This window comes from Hyperoodon ampullatus, assembly GCF_949752795.1.
Source record: "Hyperoodon ampullatus genome assembly, chromosome: 14".
NCBI classification, from domain to species: Eukaryota; Metazoa; Chordata; class Mammalia; order Artiodactyla; family Ziphiidae; genus Hyperoodon; species Hyperoodon ampullatus.
The window spans coordinates 1,844,501-1,867,228 of NC_136927.1; the positions used below are offsets into that span (position 1 = coordinate 1,844,501).

The window sequence follows — 22,728 nt, forward strand, 5'->3', positions numbered from 1 at the left end:
AGTGGGGAAACTGAGGCAGAGAGACCAAGGGGCCTGCCCACAGTTACAAAGGTGAAAGGAAGACGGGGAGGATTCAAACCTAGAGGTAGGCAACCTAAGAACCCTGGTTCTTTTCTTTTTTCCTTTCCACTGTGGTAAAATATACCCAACATTCCATTTACAACTTTATCCATTTTTCAGTGTAGAGTCCAGAGGCATTAAGTACATTCACAGTGTTGTGCAACCGTCACCCACTATCCGTCTTCCCAAACCGAAACTCTGTCCCCATATCCTAACTCCCATTCCCCCTCCCCCAGCAGCCACTGCGTTCCTTTTTAGAAAGATTAAAGCATTTACACTGAGCGGTGGCCCTCATGCTCGGCAAAAAACGAAATACAAACACCGAATACCTTCCGGAGGGAGCAAAGCCAAGCCAGAGTCGCTGCGCCCCTGCGGCTCAGGTACTGCCGCACCTGTGAGCGCGGGCCACGCCGGCCACGCCTTCCCGCCCTGCCCCCGTGGCTGGTCACACCCCACTCCACGCGCCCGCGGCTGGCCCCGCCCCCCCGCCCCCGTGACCGGCATGCTCGCGCGTCTCGGGGCGGAAGCCCGCGCGGGCCGAACCACCGTGACCATCAGAATGGGGAAAGGCGGAATAACAGCCGCCGCGGTGAGCTTGGGCGTAAGTGATTAAAGCAACTCTCATTCATTTTTGTATTGCGCCAGGCAGTCGTCCCTCTAGTAGCCTTAGCCTCCTCCGGCTCTCCAGGAATTCCGTTTGTGTTTTGGAATCGCCCATTCTTTTGCCCAGTCAGTAGAGGAGTCTAAAAGCCGACATGTGGAGGGGGAACTTAGTAACGTAAGTTGAAATATTTGGTGAAAGGCTAAGATACCCTAACCAAAATAGTTTGTTGAACTTACAGTTTCCTCTAGTATCAATTTTTAAGTAAATGATATTTTCACGCACTTCCGTGTACTGAGACGATTTCTGGTACCTCCCTGCGGCTTCACAAATAGTTTATTCCTTTACCGCGGGGCCCGACGGGAGAAGGAAGGGAGTGGCTGCCATGTTGGAGGAACCATCTGTTACTTTAGATAGGGTGGCCTAGTTCCTAAACAGTTTGTAGATTGATCGAAGCAAGTGCGGAGATTAGAGTGGAGCACGCACTTGTCACAGGGGCGCTGTCGGAATCGCTGGTGGGCACACTTCTGCCCTGTGAGCTTTTCTGGGCGCGCGGGGCTGCAGCAAGGCGCGGGCGCCCCCCTATCCCTTTGGGCGCCCCGCCGCACGCACATGGCCCGGCTGTAGGCGCGCGGTGCGGCCCCGGAGAGTCGGAAGCGCGGCGAGGCCCGGCGAGGCGGTAGCGAAGGGCCATGCAGGACGCGGAGAACGTGGCGGCGCCAGAGGCGGCCGAGCAGCGGGCCGAGACCGGGCAGCAGCAGCCGACCGCCGAGCCGCCGCCGGGGGAGGAGCCGGCGCGGCCCGGCGCGCAGGAGGCGTCGGACGGCGAGGACGAGGAGGCTGGGCCGGGGCCTGATGTGCCGGCCGAGCCTGCGGCGGACGGGGAGGAGAAGGCCGACTCGACCCACGGCGTGTCCCCTCCGCCACCCGAGGATCCCCCCACCCCGGCCGCGGGCGAGGCCCCGGCGGGGCAGGCGCGGGACGCTGCGTCCGAGACCGGGTCCGAGGGATCGGGCGGGGAGCCGGGAGGCGCGGCGGAGAACGGCGGCGCGGACGAGCCCTCCTTCAGCGACCCCGAGGACTTTGTGGAGGACGTGAGCGAGGAAGGTGAGGTGGCGGGGCCGGTCTGCGCCGAAGTTCCCGATCCTCGAACGCGGGAGGGGTGCTTGCTCTCTGCCTGTCGCCCCCACGTAGGGAAGGTTTCCGTGAGCGCCTGGATCTTGTTTTCTCCAAAACAAGAGGAGGGCAGGGTGGAGACAACTTGGGGAACCAGCCACTGGCACTGCAGCCTGGACGGCGTGCACGCGGGAGCCGTGTTCGAGTGTGCAGCGGTGTGGCCATTAGGGTCGAGCCGAGCTGGACACTCCATGTGCTGCACGGTCTCGGGTGACAGTTCTTCGTCTGCAGTCTGGGTGCCCCGAGTGACCCGCCAGACTTGTCAGAGGCCTGAGACTGACTCGGTGCCGACTCCTTAGGGGTGGATGGACGCTGTTCCTCGGGAGTGGAGAGAACAGGGTGGCCAAGCTGGGTTCCTTTGCCCCCGCTGTCCCACAGCAGCGTCTACCCCCAGAGAGTTTCTTAGGAGGACAGTTTGAGGCCGGCTCTGCCCGTTTCCTGTTTGCGTCTCTCTTTTCCTAAGACTGTAGGCATACCATCATCCTTCTGTTGGCAAATAATTTTCTCGAGTTGTAGGATTGATTATCGCTTACTTTATCTTACTTTGCCTTACTTTTTGCCTTGGTTCGACTTACATGCATTATTTCTGCTTTTTGCCTGAGAGAGCCTGTCTCCTAAGGTGACTTCTGATGATGGCTGATCTCATTTGTTTTTATGTTTCTTTTTAGCCATTTTATTTTTCCAGGCTGGGAGCACATAAGTGGATTCCTCTGCATATTGACCACCTTATAATAAAATGGGAAAAATGAATTAGACACCATAGAGGTAGCCAACTATACAACAGGAAAATAAGATGTTACCACTTAAAGTTAGTTTTTTTGGAGATGTGTCTGATCACTCTGAGAATGAGTCAGAATGATAAAGGATATCACATAAAATGAAAAAGAAGGTTTAAAGAACCAACACAGAGTTGTTTGACTTTGAAAGATAATTTTATTTATTTTTAAAATTTTTATCAAATACTTTTGGTTTTTTTTCCTTCCAGTTTTACTGAGGTGTAATTGATGTACAGCACTGTATAAGTTTGAAGTGTACTGCATAATGATTTGACTTATTTGAAACATAATTTTAAAGGGCTACCTGTTATCGTCACTGTTGTCTTATACTTTATTTCATGAGACAAAAAACATTTCAGCATGAAAAGCAGGAAAGGCTCCACAAGCTATTGAGGACTTGGGAGCCACTGATCCAGTCAAAGTCCTTCACCTGTAAGAAAATGTGTTCCTTGTGGAGTAGGTTGCTGGGAATTGACAGAGAGATTGTGTTTCTGGGCTCACCGTGCCCTTTCCCCTACCCCGCAGCCTAGACCAGTGTTCTTCTTACCACACCAGTTTATCTTCTATTTTAAAATTTGAGTTTTGATTTTAAAGCCTATTTTGAGCCCTTAGGTATTTATTCACAACTGATTTTTTTTTAAGCATTATTTGAGCACACCTAATTTACACAAGATTTCTAGTATGTGACTTCTGATGTGTGACAGGGGATACTGACATTAGCACAGGCCATCCAGGCTAGGTGACTGCTGGGAGGGCCTTTGGAAGCCCTTGTGATCCTGATATTTTGCCAGAGTGACCTGTGAGGCTCCTGGTCCTAAGGAACAAAAACTGAGCAAGCTGTCAGTTTTCTTGAGGCTAGTAGCTCACATATGTTTTCTGGTACATGAGAACTGCCCTGTAGGGTCAGAAAGTGATGTTCAAGATGCTGGTTCTTTTGAAAATGGCCTGAGTCTCATGACGAGCCCTCTCGTAGGTGCCACAGCCCCAGTGCCGTTGTCTTGCCTCCTTCCTCTTTGGGACAGGTGAACTCTCACACAGTTGCATCCTTTTTTTTTAAATTATTTTATTTTATTTTTGGCTGCGTTGGGTCTTCGTTGCTGCGTGCGGGCTTTCTCTAGTTTGGCGAGCGGGGGCTGCTCTTCGTTGCAGTGCGCGGGCTTCTCATTGCGGTGGCTCCTCTTGTTGCGGAGCACGGGCTCTAGGTGCACAGGCTTCAGTAGTTGTGGCACGCGGGCTCAGTAGTTGTGGCTCACGGGTTCTAGAGCGCAGGCTCAGTAGTTGTGGTGCACAGGCTTAGTGGCTCCGCGGCATGTGGGATCTTCCCGGACTAGGGCTTGAACCTGTGTCCCCTGCATTGTCAGGTGGATTCTCAACCTCTGCGCCACCAGGGAAGCCTGCTCAGCTGCACCTTAATCAGTTTAATTTTTCAACTGCCTTTGGTGCTTGGCCAAGCAAATATGTGATAATGGTTTTAACTGTGTCTTCTTTGCTACTTAGTCTTGAGAACTGTTTCTTTCTTTATTCCCTGTAGTCAGAGTGGGAACCTGACTGTGTGGGCTGGTAATGATGAAGGAAATGTGTTTCTTCTTGTGTAGTTACTATGCTTATTCCCTTAAGTGTGTGTGGGTGGGTTCTTATAAACCAGATACAGTTTGTATAAAAGCTGAGCTTTTTATGTTTGTAAATTTGGATCAGGCTTAACAGGCCTTGTAATTGTTTGGTAAGTCAGCTTTAAAAGTAACCCAAGGATTTGACATCAGTCTCTGTAGGGAAGATGCAATGACCTTATCTGCCTCTTTTCTTCTTTTTCCTTTTTGCTTGGCTTCAATTTTAGCTTCATTGAAATTTAACTGGCAATTCTTCTATCCAAGGTAACGTTTTCAGTATCATTCGTTAAAGGTGTTGAAGTTTAATTAGAGATAGTTTATAACAGGGCTTGCCTCTGGAAATTAAAGAACTTTTTTTCTTTTTTGAAGACCTATTAACCTTTTTAACACACAAGTGAAGAAAATTCATCTTAAGTTTTGAAAATGAAATACAACAAAGAATATTTTCTGACATGTGTCCTATATAGCATGTTGAAATACTTGAGTATAGTGCAGAAATTAGAGTGATAATTAGGTTCCAGAACACATAGATACCTGAGTAACAAGCCATTGTTCTTCAGCTGTTGTTTAAAAATTACCTTGTACACTCATTTTGCCTGTACAGACAGTCCCCAAGTTGTGATGGTTTGAGTTACAATGGTATGTAAGTGGGTTTATCAGGAAGTAACCCCATTGTAAATCAGGAAGGTCTGTATTACCAGTGTAGTTTCGTGTGATGAGTATGCTTTGATGGCAGCCTTAAAGATGGCTTTCTGTTCTAGCTCCAAACACGGAGCCTTGTAACCTTATAGCTTTCTAGACAAGCTGGCTAACTAATTGGGATTAGGATTCGTACAGAATTTGTATTAAAAAGAGGAGGATTTGCTTTTTTCCATCTGATACTCCATTTGCCCTCCGAGAGCCCATCTGCAGCAGCCAGTCCAGAATGTCTGTTGGTGCTGGGGCGTTAGGGTCAAAAGGACTCCAAGCCTGAGACAGGCCTCGGATAAGATTGCAGCGGGCAGCCCCCAGATGACATTGAATCGCCCGGAAAACAGTAGGCCTCCAGTTGGCTTCCCAGACCTGTTTGCATTGATTCCTCTGTGTTTCTTTTTCCTAGTTCGTTTTACACCTATCTTTTCTTCTTTTTGTCTTACTCTTGCTGACCATTTTATGGAAATGAAGCAATTCTGAGAAGTTTGAACACTTAAGATTTGGGTTCTTTGATCTTAATTTTAAAAGCGGGTGGCATGGACATAATAGGTTTTGAGCTTTGGCCTGAAGTTATGAGAATAAGTTGATGTTGTTTATTGTGTTCCAAGCACTTTTCTAAGCATTTACAATTTAATGTCTAAATGGCTGGCGTCTCCCAGTGGTACTGTGAGGTATTTCGTCGAACTGGAGACACTATCGTCTGTAAGATGCATCACTGTTTGCTCGCTTTCATGAGTTTCTCTAGCCTGTAGTCACCTGGTCGAAGTGCCAGTCTCAGTCCCGTGTTGTTTGCAAACGAGGCTGTTTTACGTAAAGAATATAGGGTGATGAGTTTGTTCTGTTGTAAACTGAAGACAGTGCCTGGTGGTGAATTTGTAATAGAGGTGGGTCAGAGAAGGCCATTCCCTAGCTTACTTCGGGTTTTTTCTGATTTCTGGTGAAAGGCCGTCCTCTTTTTTGCCTTCTTCATTATTAAAACCTCTTTGAAAAAATTCATTTAAAATCTTCCATTATTGCCTGAAGTCAGTTGACATATCTTGACTGTCAGTGGGAGTGTAAAGAGTTACAATGTTTCTAATTCCTTCAAGTTTAAATTTTGAGTCAAGCCAGGGCTTTGATTTCTTTTGCTCACAGTGAAAGCATTTAGATGATTCACTTTGCTTTTTGGAAACTTGTTCAGTGTGCTAACCTAGTGCATTAACTTGGTCAAAAAAAGTCATTCGACAAATCTTTCACTTGTACAGAATTACTGGGAGATATACTCAAAGATCGGCCACAGGAAGCAGATGGAATCGATTCCGTGATTGTGGTCGACAATGTTCCTCAAGTGGGACCTGACCGTCTGGAGAAACTCAAAAACGTCATCCATAAGATCTTTTCCAAGTTTGGGAAAATCACAAATGATTTTTATCCAGAGGAGGATGGAAGGACAAAAGGGTGAGTCATGTTCTCCAGCACGGAAGTGTCACTTGTGTTTTCTTGGTAGCTGACAGACACCGTGAAGATGGTCGTGTGCTCAGGAGCTCACTGTGAATGCGGGAGCATGGCCTCACTTTGGCCACATTTATCCAGGCCGCCCACTGCTCTGTGGAGCAGTGATTTAGTCCTTGGGGTCATTGGAGGGAGGGAGAAGGAGATGCAGTGTGGTTCTTGAATTAGGTATTGTAAGGTGGCTGCTATGCTTTTAAGAAATCAGACCTTGATCTCTTCGTCATTGAACAGTTATTGACACAATATACATCCTGGGTAAAGGGACCAACAGATCTGAAAGTTGGCGAGATTTCAGGAAAATTTGACATGACATTTTATTGATTCTAAGATGTGCTTTTTTCCCACATTTATCATCTCTGAAATGGAGATACTTCTTAGAATCTAGGGGACATTGTGTCATTCCGTAGTAACTTTTCTGTGGCATCACCTAAAATATTGTATCTTTTGTTTATTTTAAAATTTATTTATTTCTTTATTTATCTTTGGCTGCGTTGGGTCTTCGTTGCTGCGCGCGGGCTTTCTCTAGTTGCAGTGAGCAGGGGCTACTCTTCATTGCAGTGCACGGGCTTCTTATTGCGGTGGCTTCTCTTGTTGAATAGCACGGGCTCTAGGCACGTGGGCTCAGGAGTTGTGGCTCATGGGCTCTAGAGCGCAGTCTCAGTAGTTGTGGCGCACGGGCTTAGCCGTTCCACGGCATGTGAGATCTTCCCGGACCAGGGCTCGAACCCATGTCCTCCGCGTTGGCAGGCGGATTCTTAACCAATGCACCACCAGGGAAGTCCCTGTATGTTTTAAAAATGGTAGCATGAGGTATGTGTCTTGCAGTTTGCTTTTTAAGTTCAATATTAGGTTTTTTGTGTTGGTAAGTGTAATTCTAGTTCCTTCCTTGTAAATGTTCTGTGCTCTGTCATGTCATATGACAGTTTGTCTGCCTTCCTGTTAATTGACAGTGTTTGGAACAGCCGAGTGCCTGTCCTCTTCTGAGCACAAGAGAGGGTTTGGGCTGCATGAAGTGTCCCTCTTCAGTGTCGCTGGCCAATCCCAGATTATGCCTGAGTGTCGTTACCAGTTTACACTCGACCAGCAGTGATGAAAGTTCTGTTTGTTGCTCCACAAACTTGTCAGACTTCACCATTAAAATTTCATAAAAATATCAGCCTCTGGGTACAAGCAAAATTGTCTTTTATGGGACAGGAATGAGAAGGTGGTATAAACTTAATTTTTTTTAATTTCAAATTTTGGAAACTACCTAGAATAGTTTTAATTTCTTAAAAAATTACCACATGCAGGCAGTGCTTCATACTTTTTCTATTTCAGGAACTAGGTGGAAGGATAACCTTTTTTTAAGCAGTTGCTTGTGTTATTTTTGCTATGATGAAACATCCCCTGAGAGCCTTTGTAATTTTGCCTGTAATACATAGTATTAGACTACCCATGTTTTTTAAACAGTGTTGTTGAAAGGTACTTGACACAGAGTAAAATTGGAGAGTCCTAAAGTGTACAATTTCATAAGTTTTGGTGTATGTATACACCCATAAAACCATTACCATAGTCAAGGTAATGAACATTTTGGTTAATTAGCTTTTCTATAATTTCTGATCGTGTACTTAGAGACTTTGGATCTTTGCTAGGATTTTGTCCATGTTTAGAACTGTTCTGCTAGGGATCTGACTGCCTCCGGGACACGGCAGGAAGACAGGTCTTGGATACTCACAGTGGATACGAGCCCTATGGAGGTCTGGGTGTGTTGAGCGTGCCCTGCCTGATCTTCAAGTCTGCACTTGTGCAAGTTGCCCTCTTTCTCAATTCAGGTATATTTTCCTGGAATATGCATCCCCTGCCCACGCTTTGGATGCTGTGAAAAATGCCGACGGCTACAAGCTGGACAAGCAGCACACATTCAGAGTCAACCTCTTCACCGATTTTGACAAGTGAGTTCTGACTCAGCCCAGGAGAACCTGGGCATTTTCCTGAGTGTGAATGGCCAGCCGTTTCTGCCCCGGGGGGCAGTGGGTGCTTAGTGGCCTTTTAGGTAGCTGCATTCTCCCGTCAGACCACTGCAGGACCCTGTCACATCCCTGGCCAGTAGCACCCCCTGACCACCAGCATCCCCTCACCGGTTATGACCCATCAAAACCTTGTCCTTTCCCTCTGCGCGCGGGGTGGGGCGGGGCGCAGGGGTGCAGTACTGCCTGGGGTTGAGAACCACTCAGCCTTGTGGTAATCAGCATCGTGTTGCTCCTCTTCCAGGTACATGACTATCAGTGATGAATGGGATATTCCAGAGAAACAACCTTTCAAAGACCTGGTATGTTGTATAAAATCTGTACGTAATTGGAAGAAATGGTGGCTAGTCTCTGGGCTTGAAGTGATGTATTCCTCAGGAGTTAAAGCTGCTGACTGAACTGGTCAAATCTCTTAAGAGCAACAGTTATGAATAAGTATTCTTTGGTTAAAACTAATGAAATGTATTATATCCCTTGCCTTTGGTTCTGTGTCTAGGGAAACTTACGTTATTGGCTTGAAGAGGCAGAATGCAGAGATCAGTACAGCGTGATATTTGAGAGTGGAGACCGCACTTCCATATTCTGGAATGACGTGAAGGATCCGGTCTCCATTGAAGAGAGAGCGGTGGGTATTTGCTGCTGTGTGGGGACTTACCTCGTGTTTCCTTGACGAAGAGGAGCTTGGTGGGAATTCCCTGGCGGTCCAGTGGTTAGGACTCGTGCTTTCACTGCCAAGGGCCTGAGTTGGATCCCTGGTCAGGGAACTAAGATCCCAAAAGCCGCACTGCAAAAGAAAAGAGGAGCTTGGTATAAGAGCAGGTGGAGTGTCACGTGCTTTGAGGTTACGCCTCTGAGAACAACTTTTATTCTTCCAGCTTTGAAAGGCGCCCTAAGAAGTGGATAGGCTTCTTGTGTTTTTAGCTAAAAGCTTGAGGAGTATATTTGTTGTAGACTTTGGGCTCTTTGTGTTCGGCTTTTTGTTGTGTTAACATCGGCACTGATTTTTTCCACAGAGATGGACAGAGACGTATGTGCGTTGGTCTCCTAAGGGCACCTACCTGGCGACCTTTCATCAGCGAGGCATTGCTCTTTGGGGGGGAGAGAAATTCAAACAAATTCAGAGATTCAGCCACCAAGGGGTTCAGCTTATCGACTTCTCACCTTGTGAAAGGTAAGCTGTTCGAAAACTTCAAATGGAGTCATGCCAGCCTTCTATGGATAATTTTTTAAAGCTTAATTTTGCAGTAATTTTAAAGTTAAAATAGAAACATTATAGGAAGAGTCCAAAGGACTCCCGTGTGCTCTTTACCGTGATTCTCCAGTTAATATTTTGTTGCATTTGCTTTATTGTTTCCTTTCTCCACACATATACATAAACTACATCATCTTGCATAAGGGACTTGAGTATCTGCTGACTTTGGTATCGACCGCGGGGGGGCCTGGAACCAGTCCTCTGTGGATACTGCACGTGACCATCTGTTCTCTTTACCTTGTTGTCTTAATTGAAATCCAAGGAAGAGAAAGTATGAGAATTCCACATCTCTCATTCCGCTCGTGCACGCAGCCAACTTTTGTTTGGAATCTGTTGGATCATTCCTTGTCCTGATTTTATCAGGGAAACTTTTTTTTTTTTAACACCTTTATTGGAATATAATTGCTTTACTCAGGGAAACATTTTGAGGTAACCCTTGGAGCACCCTGGTGCCGAGCGGGACTGAGTGGTCTGTGCCACAGTGGTTCTGCTCCGTGTTTCGAGTGGGGTGTCCAGGCGGGAGGACATGGTCAGGGGAGCCTGGAGTTTGGAGAAGGTGCTGCTTATACGGGTCTTGGCTGCTGTTCTGGCAGCCTCGCTTGTGCCTGGAGTCGCCTTCTGGAGCGGAAGCTCGGCCACGTCCACTGCAGCGTGGACAGGTCCTTGCCACACCCACACAACTGCGACCTTCACGTGAGAGGAGGTGGAAGCGTGCAGGAGATGAGTAGGTGTCCCCTCTGTTGCAGGTACCTGGTGACTTTTAGCCCCCTGATGGACACTCAGGATGACCCTCAGGCCATCATCATCTGGGACATCCTTACCGGGCAGAAGAAGAGAGGTTTTCACTGTGAAAGCTCAGCCCATTGGCCTATTTTTAAGTAAGTGGACCCATGGTAGCCAGTGGTGCCCTCTTTGTGGCCTTTTCTTCATCGATGAGTTTGGCACTTTTCTTCTTTGTAGGTGGAGCCATGATGGTAAATTCTTTGCCAGAATGACACTCGATACTCTCAGTATCTATGAAACTCCTGTAAGTGATTTATTTGATTATCTGAACGTGAGCTGCCCCGTCAGTTGCTTGTCAGCTCCAGTAGCTGCTGGAGGATACAGTGCTTTCCCTTAATTTGTGGTGCAGCCAGAAGGGAAAGAGACTAGTTCTGTGCCTTTCAGTTGCTCGGGTCCTGGATTTGGGTCTTTAATCTGCCAGCCCCCACTTCTTTTTTTTTTTTTTTTTTTTTTTTTTTTTTTTTTGCGATACGCGGGCCTCTCACTGTTGTGGCCTCTCCCGTTGCGGAGCACAGGCTCCGGACGCGCAGGCTTAGCGACCATGGCTCACGGTCCCAGCCTCAGGGGTCCAGCCGCTCCGCGGCATGTGGGATCCTCCCGGACCAGGGCACGAACCCACGTCCCCTGCATCGGCAGGTGGACTCTCAACCACTGCGCCCCCAGGGAAGCCCCAGCCCCCACTTCTGCTGCTGCAGGGGGTTAAGGATGGGAGTTGGTGAAATGGGCTCTGGAAATGTGTACTTTGCTGCTATGGGTGAATTGTTCCATTGTGGATCTGTCACCCTCTGCTTACACTGCTCCCTCGGCAAGCTCACATTGTAAAAGATCGTATGTACCACTGAGACATTGGCATGGTTTAACTCCACTGTAACCTTGTTTTTCCACAGTCCATGGGTCTTTTGGACAAGAAGAGCTTGAAGATCTCTGGCATAAAGTAAGCGAATCTCTTAGCATGTGGTTTTTGCCTCCCTCCTGTAGCACTTGGCTCCTACACAGTTGGAGAAAATGCTGGTGCTTGTCACCCTAGCACCAGGGTGTCACAGCAGGCTGTGCCTGCCACCGCGCACTGTGTGTTAGTGGCCCCCGTCAGCATTCCCCGTTCCTGCACGTAGGGGCATCTTGAGGGTCTGCTTCCTTTCGTGTTTCTGCCTTGGAACCAGAGACTTGGGGGCGCAGTCTTTGAGGAAGAGGGGTCTCCACTTAGTTGAAAGTCTCTGTGTCTCTCTGGTGGTCTGTGCCATGGGGTTTGCGTGGCCTCAGTGAACTGCAGCTGGTTTTCTCTGTCAATGAGGAGGCACGTTTTTATTTACCTGAAATCTCTGGGGGCAGTGAAGTATCAGCAGTGCAAGGACATTCACGCTTCTTATTATTTTTATGTTTACATTGTTGGACAAAACGATGGCTTATAATTAAAACTGGTAATTAATTCTCAGTAAAAATGCAAAAGTAAAGGTACTCTTCACAGATAGGAAATCATGGATTGTTCGTTACAGCACTTTTTAGGGTAATTTTTGCAGTAGAGAGAATTGCCCTAATTCTTCTTTAATCCTCTTATATTTTTTGATTTGGGGTTTTCCCCCTTTAGCCCCTTAATGAATCTTCAGAAATCAGGTAGCTGGGTCCATCAGCCTAAAGTTTATTTTACTTGCCTTGTGGTTAAGAGTTTGAGTGGGGTTTCAGAGCTTGGGGATTGAATCTTGTGACCCCTGTGCAACAGTGGGTGGTATTATCAGCACCTCTCCCTCTCCTCGATGGCACAGTGTGTCTAGCAAAGCCCCCGAGTTGTTCTGGGGACGGAGCCCACGGTAGTGAGCGCTGGCTGCTACTAGTGTTCTTGGGGTACATGCGCCACCGCTGAGCTTTTACACAGAGAATGAGGTCTCTTGTTCTCTGCTCTCATCATTTCTTAGCCAGTCCTTGTAAGCATTTCATTTTCTTTGTTCTGCAGAGACTTCTCCTGGTCTCCCGGTGGTAACATAATAGCCTTTTGGGTGCCTGAAGATAAGGATATTCCAGCCAGGGTAACCCTGATGCAGCTTCCTACCAGACAAGAGATCAGAGTTAGGAATCTATTTAATGTTGTGGATTGCAAGCTACATTGGCAGAAAAATGGAGATTACTTGTGTGTTAAAGTAGATAGGACTCCAAAAGGTACCCAGGTAAGTGGATGCCAGTGGGCAGGGGGCAGGGGTCATTCCTTCTACAGCTCAGTTCTGTTCTGGGGGTGTTAATGGATTTTTTGGTTCAAACTCATGACTTATTTTCACACCCACTTGACACCGAAAGTTAGCTGTTGTGTCATAGCTAGAGGTGTCATATTCCAGCTGAGGAGTGTAATGTTTTTCTATAAAACTTTGAGTGGGTGATAACATTCATGTAGTCTAGAGTTTACGTAGGTTAGCGTTCACAGGAGAACACAGGGAAATCTCTAGGCACCCACCTTCCTTCTCTGAAGGAGTTAAAATGAGTAGGTTGTTTTCTTTTAAACACAGGGTAGCATGCTTGACACAGTTCTGCATCCAGACTTTCTGTTGGTTTGCATCAGTTAATATTTAACTTATCCAAAAAATGGCGTGATTTTTTCCTTCTAATGGAAATATTCCTCTTCCTTTTACCAAAAAAAAAAGTTCTCTTAACTGTACAGTTACTGGACTTTATTGCATTCACACAGTTGTACAAGTTACCGCTGTCTTAATTCCAGAACATTTCCGTCACCCCCAAAAGGAACTCCACACCCATCAGCAGTCACCGCCATTCCTGACATCCTCTAATCTGCTTTCTTGCTTCCTGTCTCTCTGGATTTCCCTATTCTGGACATTTCATATGAATGGAGTCATACACTCTATGGCCTTTTGTATCTGGCTTCCTTCACTGAACATTTGTTCAAGGCTCATCCAGGTTGTACCATGTACCCGTCCCTCATTGTATTTGTGGCTGAGCAGCGTTCATTGAATTGTATCATGTTTGTCCATTTAGCTGTTGATGGACACTTGGGTAGTTTCCACCATTTGGCTGTTGTGAATAACACAGCACCCACTTTTTACATGAGTGCATCTTGAAACGCGCTGCAGGATGTTCTGCTGTTTTGAAATAGTTGGATCAGTCCTAGTCAGTGGACCTTTATGGCACTACAGCTGCAATGTGTATTCTTGGACCTATCTGTGCTTGAGATGACCTTTAGGGCACGTCTTGAACAGAATCTGGGTTGGGGGCGGTGGGATCCATTTGTTCTCCAGAGACTGTACCAGTTTCTACCTCCGTCAGCTTTTTTTTTTTTTTTTAATAAATTTATTTATTTAGGCTGCGTTGGGTCTTCATTGCTGCGCACAGGCTTTCTCTAGTTGTGGTGAGCGGGGGCTACTCTTTGTTGCGGTGCGCAGGCTTCTCATTGCGGTGGCTTCTCTTGTTGCAGAGCATAGGCTCTAGACATGTAGGCTTTAGTAGTTGCGGCACGCAGCCTCAGTAGTTGTGGCTCACGGGTTCCAGAGCACAGGCTCAGTAGTTGTGGCGCACGGGCTTAGTTGCTCCGCGGCATGTGGGATCTTTCTGGACCAGGGCTCGAACCTGTGCAGGCCGATTCTTAACCACTGTGCCACCAGGGAAGTCCCCCTCCGTCAGCTTTTGAGAATTCTTGTTTCATCATTTTAATCACTATGGATATTGATATGTCTTTGCCAGGTGTATATGTTTAATCTTTCATTAAATTCTTAAATTGTCCTTTTTGTCTTCCTCATGCTTTCAGTTTCCAGAATGTTACCCCTCTCCTTTTCTTTTTTTTTACACAGGGTGTTGTCACAAATTTTGAAATTTTCCGAATGAGAGAAAAACAGGTGCCCGTCGATGTGGTCGAAATGAAAGGCAAGTCCCATTGTCATTGTCCTGTGGTTGAGTTCACCTGTGTGCTGTCACACGTACCCTTAAAGCTTCTGTGTGAATTCATGGCCCAGGTAGAATGGCCGAGGCTCGGAACCCTAATTCACAGTGAACAGCACCTGGCTCTGGGTTACAAAGCATGCGTGTGTTTAGGGTGTTCTTTGTCCTTTCCATCTTCAGTCTCTTAGCTTCTCCAGTTGCCAAGTGAAGTGATGGCTCCTGTTTTTCCACACCACGCGATCTGCTTATATGGCAGAGGAACAGGGGTTCTCACCATTCTCCACACTTGGGAGAGCGTGTGAAGGGCAGGCTTCCATCACATGCCTGGTGACGGCAGCCGGAGGACTTGTGCTCTTACGTGTGGAAGTTCTCAGTTTAATAGAGATGTTTTGTCTTTTGGGTGGGTTTCTTTGGACTCATGGAAACTTCAGATGCTATGTTTCTGTCTTTAGGTGGAAAATTTAGCGTGTATTTTCTGTTTTGCTGGGGAGAGGAGGCGGGGAAGGGGGTGAAGTGGCCGCGCTGCCTGGGTAGAGGCGCGTGAGCCCTTGCGTCCGGGGCCACTGCGAGGACGGTGAGGAGGGTTCGTCCACAGGCTTCACTGCACCTGGCCTGCCGCTCCCCGCCGCTGCGGCAGGACGTGACGGGGGACGCAAGGTGGTATCCCTGCTGGCCGGGCGGCTCCACACAGGTGCAGTGTGCTGCCTTTGCTTCTGTGCTGCTCTCTGGTCCTTTGAATGAATTTAAGAATTTGGGGCATTTCTCTGGTTGAATATTAACTGGTTAGGAATGTTCTGTTCCTAAGTGACCAAAAGGAGCTCACCCTTCTTCCGGTCTTAGAAACCATCATAGCCTTCGCCTGGGAGCCGAACGGGAGTAAGTTCGCTGTGCTGCACGGGGAGGCTCCTCGGATATCGGTGTCTTTCTACCACGTGAAGAGCAACGGCAAGATCGAGCTCATCAGTAAGTAGGCGGCTCGCGCCCTGGCTCTCGGGACGGAGCTCGGTCGTTGCTCCGCGGAGGGCGCTCGGCGGGACAGGCACGGAGGTCACGTGGGCTGGTGGCGGTGCTGACGGCCCCCGAGGCAGTCAGTGCAAAGGATGGACCTTCTCCGCGCCCCCGCGGGGCCCTGTACCTCGCTGTTCCGAAGTCCTGCCCGCTCTGGGCCTGGGGTCACATGCCCGCCCTCGGTCTGCTCCGCCTGGAAGCCCTGTCCCCCCAGGACAGGCTCCTGGCCCAGCCTGGACGCCACCGGGGCCCCCGCTCCTCGCTCTCGTGTCCTGCGGCCTTAGTGCCAAGCACGAGGTGGGTCCTCGTTCGCTGCTTCAGCGTTTCTCTCTGTGAGGACTGAGGTGGGAGACCCCTTGCACCCGCCTCCAGGGTGAGGCGCCCTCAGGCTGTGCTCGCCCCACGCTTCCCGAAGCTCACCCAGGGCTTCTTGCCACAAAGGCAGGGGGTCGTCCCGGTACCTGACAGGGACTGCTGTGCCCTGGGAAGAGCTCTTCCCGAGATGTTTCTGTAAGAAATCAGGCTCACTTCCTGAAGTTGAGCAGTATTTGTGGTAGAATCATTGCGTGGTGTTACCAGTTGGCTGCCTGTCACAAAATTGGCTGTGTTATTAATTCCCTTCGTTATGAAAGGGAGATGGGGCAGCTGAAGCCGTCACGGTCCCCCGTTACCAAGTAGGTTATAGCAGAGCGAGTACACGAGCACCGCTGCCTTCCGAGTGCCCCGCCCCCCCGCCCCCCGTGAAGGGTCCGTGTCGGGGTCGCCGCGCGCACTCCCGGCCTCCTCCCTCGTGGTGGGGGCTGTAGAGCACACCTGCCAACGGCGTTCTCTTTCCTTTGTCTTGGTCCTGCCGCCCCCGCCCAGGGTGACGCTGCCTCGCCAGCCTGTCCCCCCTCCGCGCCCTGCTTCTCCCTCCTGAGTGAAGAGACCCCCAGGGCGAGGACCTGGCCCTAGCTCTTCAGGAAGTGAGTGGCTTGGAGAGATGACGGAGTTAGTTTCTGTTAGTTAAAAAGGTGTGTGAGTCACTAGAAGAGTGGAGTTTTAGGCTTTTCGGGTCGCACATCTCTTTGAGAATCTGATGAAAACTATGGATTCCTCACCCTGGTGTTGGGTCCCTGTAATAACACTAACCGTAAGTGGAGTCTTTCATTCAGTTACATTGTCAAGTACGTTGTTTTGAACGTAAAATGTTATTTAAGATAGTATTGCAGCTTCAGAATCCCCCCTGCCCCCTCTTTTTTTTACCTGGGTCATAATTTGAGGTGTACTTCTGGTGATTTTCTGACCTTGTTTTCACAGGTAGCAAACAGGTGTGGTACCTCCGTAGAGCTGTGGTGTATACACCTGTGGGGGGCAGCGAGCGCCCACTGCTGGTCCTTCCGTCTCTGCTGCAGGCTGACCTCTGACACTTTCTTTCCTTTCAGAGATGTTTGATAAACAGCAGGCCAACACCATCTTCTGGAGCCCCCAAGGACAGTTCGTTGTGTTGGCTGGTCTGCGGAGGTGGGTTTCTGTCTGATGCTGTGGGCTTTGGCTGTGGGCTGTGCAGAGACCCTGACCCCGGGCCCGCACCCTGGTTCTGAGGGTAGCGATGCTGGCTCTGCACAGATGCAGTGGACAGGTTCTCCCACAAAAGGGTCTGCCCAGTTTGGGTGAAGCGTGTGGCGTCTCCATCCTGCTCCCCAGACGCAGGCCAAGACCAGGCAGATTAAAACAGCCTGCCCACAGGCGCTTTCACCGCGGGCCTGGAGGACAGGTCTGCATGGTTATGCAGGACCTCTTGCTGGCGATCCCGTTTCCATGTTGTAAGATCCGTGTCTCCTTGGAGGCAGGGTGTTCAGTCAGGCCGTGAGCCCATCGTGTCCTCTGGTTGGTGTGACCACGAGGACCTGGGCGTTACCCTCGCTCACTCCCCCCTTAGTTGCTGTTTTCAGCAGGACGTGTGCAGTGCCTGCCTCCGAGCCGGCAGGACACCCCGTCTCACCATAGGTGCGTCTTGCTGTGGCTTTGGAGGCTTGGCCTCTGAGGGCCTTCCCTCTGAGATAATCACAGCAGACACTACGGTGCTCGTGTGCCCTGTACATCTTCAGTCACAGCCTCCTTGCGAGGTCATCGCTGTGATTATTTCCACGTCGGTGATGAGGTGGTGGTTAGGGGACCCCAGGCTCCCGAGTCTGGCCTGTACCCTCACCCTGGAGCTGGGGGTGGGCACACACATGGCTCCTGGAGAAGGCCCACCGTGCTGTCTGTTCCCCAGTATGAACGGCGCCTTGGCCTTCGTTGACACTTCGGACTGTACGGTCATGAATATCGCGGAACACTACATGGCCTCCGACGTTGAGTGGGATCCGACCGGGCGCTATGTCATCACCTCCGTGTCCTGGTGGAGCCACAAGGTACGGGGATCCGGGGAGCCTCGGTGCCATGTGGGCTGGGCCGTGGGGGGCCCTCTTCCGCCGTGGGGGAGCACACGGAGTGTGGCATCGCATCACCTCCCCTCCTGCGTCTCGTCCCAGCGGGCGATGCGGTTTATCCGCTTGAGCTCCTGGGCCCGGCCCAGGCCACCCAGAGTCCCTCTCCCCAGAGCCCCGAGGGCAGCCAGCCTTCTCCACGAACAGGGTGGCACTGCTTCATCTCTCTTCCTAAGTTAGAGCGCGTCTCAGTCGCTCCAGTCGGAGCCCTGGCCGCCCGCATCTGCCGCTGCAGCCAGAGGGCTTGTAGAGGGAATCAGGTGGTCCAGCTTCCTGACTCAGCACTCACCCACTGCACTGCGGGACCAAACCAGCTGCTCACCGCGCGGCTCCCCAGTGGAGGGCGGGTCTCTTCTGGTTTGCACATGTTTTCCCAGCACAGCATTTCCCTCTTGAGGGGTTCCTGCTTCGGAACGTCAGGACTTGGTCGCCCAGCCCGTTAGGTCCTCTGTGCAGCGGCCTCTGACAGCACAGCCTTTGGCTGTGCACGTTTCCCGAGCAGAGGCCCCGCTGACCCCAAGCGCCCGTGCTCGCTCCCGCCTCGTGGCCTTTGCGTGCATCCCCTCCCTGGAATATCGTTCATATGGGCGCTGTGCTTCCTGCCATTCAGGTGTCGCCAAGCGCGCATCCGCAGAGGCTCCCCTCCCCACCTGGTCCCTGCGTCCTCTCACCCCGCTGTATGTTTTCATGGTGCTCAGCGATACGCGCTCACCTTAGCCGTTGTTACGAGTTCCTTGTCCCCTTTTCCTGCTGGCATGGAACTTTGCAAGGACAAGGGCCTTTTCTCCTGTTCTGAGCTGTGTTCCCAGCATCTAAACTGCTCGGCCTTCAGTCAGGACTTGCTATCTGAATTGGGCTGTGAGAAAACGTTTGCCGTTTCTGTTTTTAACTTCTTGAAAAGATGATCATCTCTGTCTTTAGCAAAAGATTTGAGGGTGTGTCAGTGGAGGTAGAAACAGGATTCTGTGATCGCAGGAGCAGGTGTGGCACCGCCAGTGAGCGGGCTTCTCGGCCTGGGGCCTCCCTGAAAGGGCATGAAGCTGTGTCTGTACACAGGCACTTTTCTGGGGAGAGGACCCATTTCCTCTGGGTCTCAGGAGAGATCCATAGCCTGAGAAATTTGTGGAGCTCAGAATTTGTGTCCGTACAAATCACGCTCTGTAGTGTCTTGTTCACAAGTTCAGTATTCTCACACTGGTGGTGAAACTTGCCGAGGACCCTGCTTTGTCTTTACTGACTATTTTTATTGATTGAGGTATTGACAGTTGAACCAGCTGGTGCATGTTTACAGACCAATTAGGGCAATTCTGTTTAACAAAGTGATGAAGCTTTAGGAACACGGGCTTTGCAAATGTCACTGGAAACAGTGTCTTGAGTAATAATCCTTGCATTCGGATCAGGACATGTTGACCATGCCCGTGTCTAGTCTGTTCAGAGGTCACCTCAGTGAGGCCTACCCTGACACTTTACAATGCTTTTAGACGGCTGACCACGCGGTGTTAACTGTTCCCTGGGTGCTGGTCTGCAACAGGAGTTCAGCAGAGTGTAGATTGTGGCACTGCTTCCTTTATCCAGCTGAACCGTGTTTGGTGACGTGGTTGCTTTCTGCTCTGGCACACGTGCTTTGTTAGCCCTGTTCCTAGCTGCTGCACAGGCTGCACCCTCCAGTCAGGTACATGATTTCAGGCGTCTCCCAAGTACCAACGACGTTGTTTGGCAAATTACCAGCTCTCGAACGGTTGTTGAACACGTAATGGTTAATTCTGTCACTTCTGTCCACACTAAGGATTCCGGGGCCTCTGCCTCCTGGTGTGACCTGGCGAGGGGCCGGCTCAGTGAGGCCTCTGCTCTCTTCCAGGTGGACAATGCCTACTGGCTGTGGACTTTCCAAGGCCGCCTTCTGCAGAAGAACAGCAAAGACCGCTTCTGCCAGCTGCTATGGAGGCCTCGGCCCCCCACCCTCCTGAGCCAGGATCAGGTCAAGGTCCGGTTGTCCTCATCAGGTGTAGGGACGTGGGAGCGACTGACACTGAAAGAAGCAGCTGCTGCTTCCTGTTACCGTTAGGGTGATAACGAGTACGGGGGACCCTGTGAGGAGGCGCAGAACAGCTCAAGAGCCGAAGGGAAAAGAGGCGTTTCAGAGCGGAAACTTAGATGTTCAGGTTAAGGCCACGTCGGTACCATTCCAGGGAGTTTGCACGAATTGGGGGGGGATGAACAAGGTGGCAGGGGCAATAAAAAGTCCTGCTGGGATTTACATAGTTATGGAGAAACACGCTGAGGTATCAGGACAGAGCTGAGGGCGCGTGTAAATCCCAGGGAAGGAGGACAGGCCGCTGACGTACGGACGCTGCGTTTGAGCGCTCTCGGAGGCCGTGCCTTGCTCATCATTGAGGAAGTCGTTCCACGTTGGCAGCTCTGAGGATTACATTTGTGGTTCTTGCTTTGAATGTGTAAATCCTGAGTGACTTGTCTTTGTTTCAGCAAATTAAAAAGGATCTGAAGAAATACTCCAAGATCTTTGAACAGAAGGACCGTTTGAGCCAATCCAAAGCCTCAAAGGTTAGCCTTGTCCCCAGGCCTGAGGGAGGTGCCAAGGACCGTCCCCTCATGGCAGAGAAGGCCAGCGCCAGGCCATGGGGACAGACTGGCGGGGGCGGCTCTGTGCCGCTGGGGCCCGACTGTGGCCCTCAGGTGGCTGGCTGTTCAGACACGGAAGGCGGGTGGTACGGGCCACGTTAGAGGCAGAAGGCGGCGAGCAAAGGTCCCACCTTTCCTGCCCAAAAGAGTGTCATATAGAGTCCTTACGTCATCCTGTCAGGTGGGCCTACTGCTGACCGTGTTTTCATTTTCACTTGGGTTGAGCAAAATTACGACAGTGATGAGAGTTGTTAGTTCTGTAAGTTCTCCGCAACTCTACCCACAGGAATTAGTGGAGAGAAGACGAACCATGATGGAAGATTTCCGAAAATACCGGAAAATGGCTCAAGAACTCTATATGGAGCAGAAAAACGCACGGCTAGAATTGCGAGGAGGTAACTTTGTTAGCCAAAGATACACTTTTCAAAGCGTATGGTTAAAGTGTTTTTCCTTTTTTTCATCTTAATTTCCCAGAGTTTTCAGAAAACATCCAAGTGTTGCCTAAAGATTCTTAAAAAGAATCTTTCAAAGAAGACTGTGGCTTGCGGTATCTTAGTTCCCTCCCCAGGGATCGAACCCAGGCCCTGGCAGTGAGGGCACCGAGTCCTGAACACTGGACGCCTGGGAGTTCTCTCTTTAAAAGTATCTTAAAGAGAATCTCTAAAAGACTCTTGAAAAGAACTGAGAGTTTCTTGCCGCCTGTAGGTCAAGGCCATAGTCCTTTCTTTGCAGGGGACCTTGCTGTGTACACATTGGCCTCTTGGCGGGTGCGGGATGCGCGCACGCACGTGTGTGTGTGTGTGTGTGTGTGTGTGTTGCACAAGTTTTCGCCCCACATCTGCACACGGTGTGACACGCACCGCCGCCGCCCCCTGCAGGTGTGGACACTGACGAGCTGGACAGCAACGTGGACGACTGGGAGGAGGAGACCATCGAGTTTTTTGTCACCGAAGAAATTATTCCTCTTGGAAACCAGGAGTGATCCGGGAGCACTGTGGTGAGCCTTGAGACAGGGTGCACGCAGTGTCCTGTTTGCGCTTCCTTCCTGTCCTGCTCTCCGCAAGTCAGAAGGCAGCTCGTGTAAGGCGCTGAGTGAAGCCCAGTTTCCGGTACTCAGGGTTAGCCACGTCCTTGCCTGTGAGCTGTGAGGGGTCCAGTGCAGACCCTGGGTGTCCGGAGCCTTGCATCTGAGAGCTCTGGGCCTCGGGCTCCCGTAAAATCCAGCAAGCCTTGGCCATGGGTGAGAGGAGGGCCGGGGCAGGCACTGGTGGTTGATGCCTGGGGAAGAGGAGGGGGGCTTTGCTGGGAGAAGGCCTCGGGGTGTCCAGCATGAAGGTGGGCCTCACCAGCCACAGCACCTGTTCTGGTCCGTCCCTGGTTGGTCTGAGACAGGAGCCTCCAAAACCCCATCAGGTGCAGCAGAACACAGGCTTCAATAACAGAAAAGACGTGTTGGCCCTGGACCTCAGAGCGGACGTGTGTTGGGGGGAGAGGAGGTCTGGGGCTCCGTGTGCCTCGGTGTCAGGCCGTGCTGCCTCCACGGCAGGGAGAGCAGGGCTGGTGGCTCCCCATCCAGGCTCCTGCTGCTCATCTGCAGGCGTCGGGCCGGCGTGCTCCCTCCTGCTTCCTAAGGACGTGTGCCGCGCACTCACCACGCGTGCTCGCCTCGGGCCAGGGCCGCTGCTGACCGACCTGATGTAGTTCCCTTCTTACAGGACAGCGAGTGGACTGTGTCCCCTTGTTGCAGCGTCGCCGTGTGTTGTGCTGGAACCGAGGTCATCCTGTTGCGGAAAGCCTGCCCACTCCTGACTTTTCACCTGCGCTTTCTCTCGCCCGGGCTGTGGCCGCGCCTGGGACTCGCCGTCTCCACACGTCGCTGTGCCTTTCAGCCCCTGGTCCCCAGGGTGGGGGGGGTTTGCCGGCGCTGCTCTCAGTTTTCTCTCGCTGGGTTTCTAATCGCACCGAAGACTGGGCCCTGCCTCACACGGCCAGCGCCGTCCACAGCCGCGCAGGGTCCCTCCAGGGCTCCCCGGCCGCCAGCAGGGAAGCCGCTTGGGGCGCCGGCGCGTCCCCCGCCATTCAGGTTGTGACAGGTTCTCTCAACAGGCTGAAAGTGGAAATAAAAGCAAACCTATATGAAAAAGCTGTCTTTCTCCTGTCTTTGAACGTAGATAGCGGCCTTGACCTTCATGCTTCTCCCGTCTGCCACAGTAGCAGCCGCCGCTGGGCTCAGTGCGTCCTGCGCTGCGCTCGAGAGGCACAGAGGGGCCGTCAGCTTCCCTCGGGGTTTC

The 22,728-nt window shown here is 50.7% G+C and overlaps 1 protein-coding gene across 1 annotated transcript; it reads left to right on the forward strand.

Moving 5' to 3' along the window:
• Positions 1-1,353: 1,353 nt before the first annotated feature.
• Positions 1,354-22,580, forward strand: EIF3B (eukaryotic translation initiation factor 3 subunit B; the record flags this gene model as incomplete). Its single annotated transcript, XM_079719241.1, has 19 exons — positions 1,354-1,768; positions 6,158-6,350; positions 8,216-8,335; positions 8,655-8,712; positions 8,907-9,035; positions 9,424-9,581; positions 10,409-10,540; positions 10,623-10,689; positions 11,333-11,379; positions 12,394-12,604; positions 14,231-14,303; positions 15,159-15,281; positions 16,751-16,829; positions 17,584-17,722; positions 19,656-19,781; positions 20,282-20,359; positions 20,724-20,832; positions 21,316-21,434; positions 22,153-22,580. The coding sequence occupies 18 exons, from the start codon at positions 1,354-1,356 to the stop codon at positions 21,417-21,419; spliced, it is 2,361 nt and encodes a 786-aa protein (XP_079575367.1). The 3' UTR covers positions 21,420-21,434; positions 22,153-22,580.
• Between the last annotated feature and the right edge of the window lie 148 nt (positions 22,581-22,728).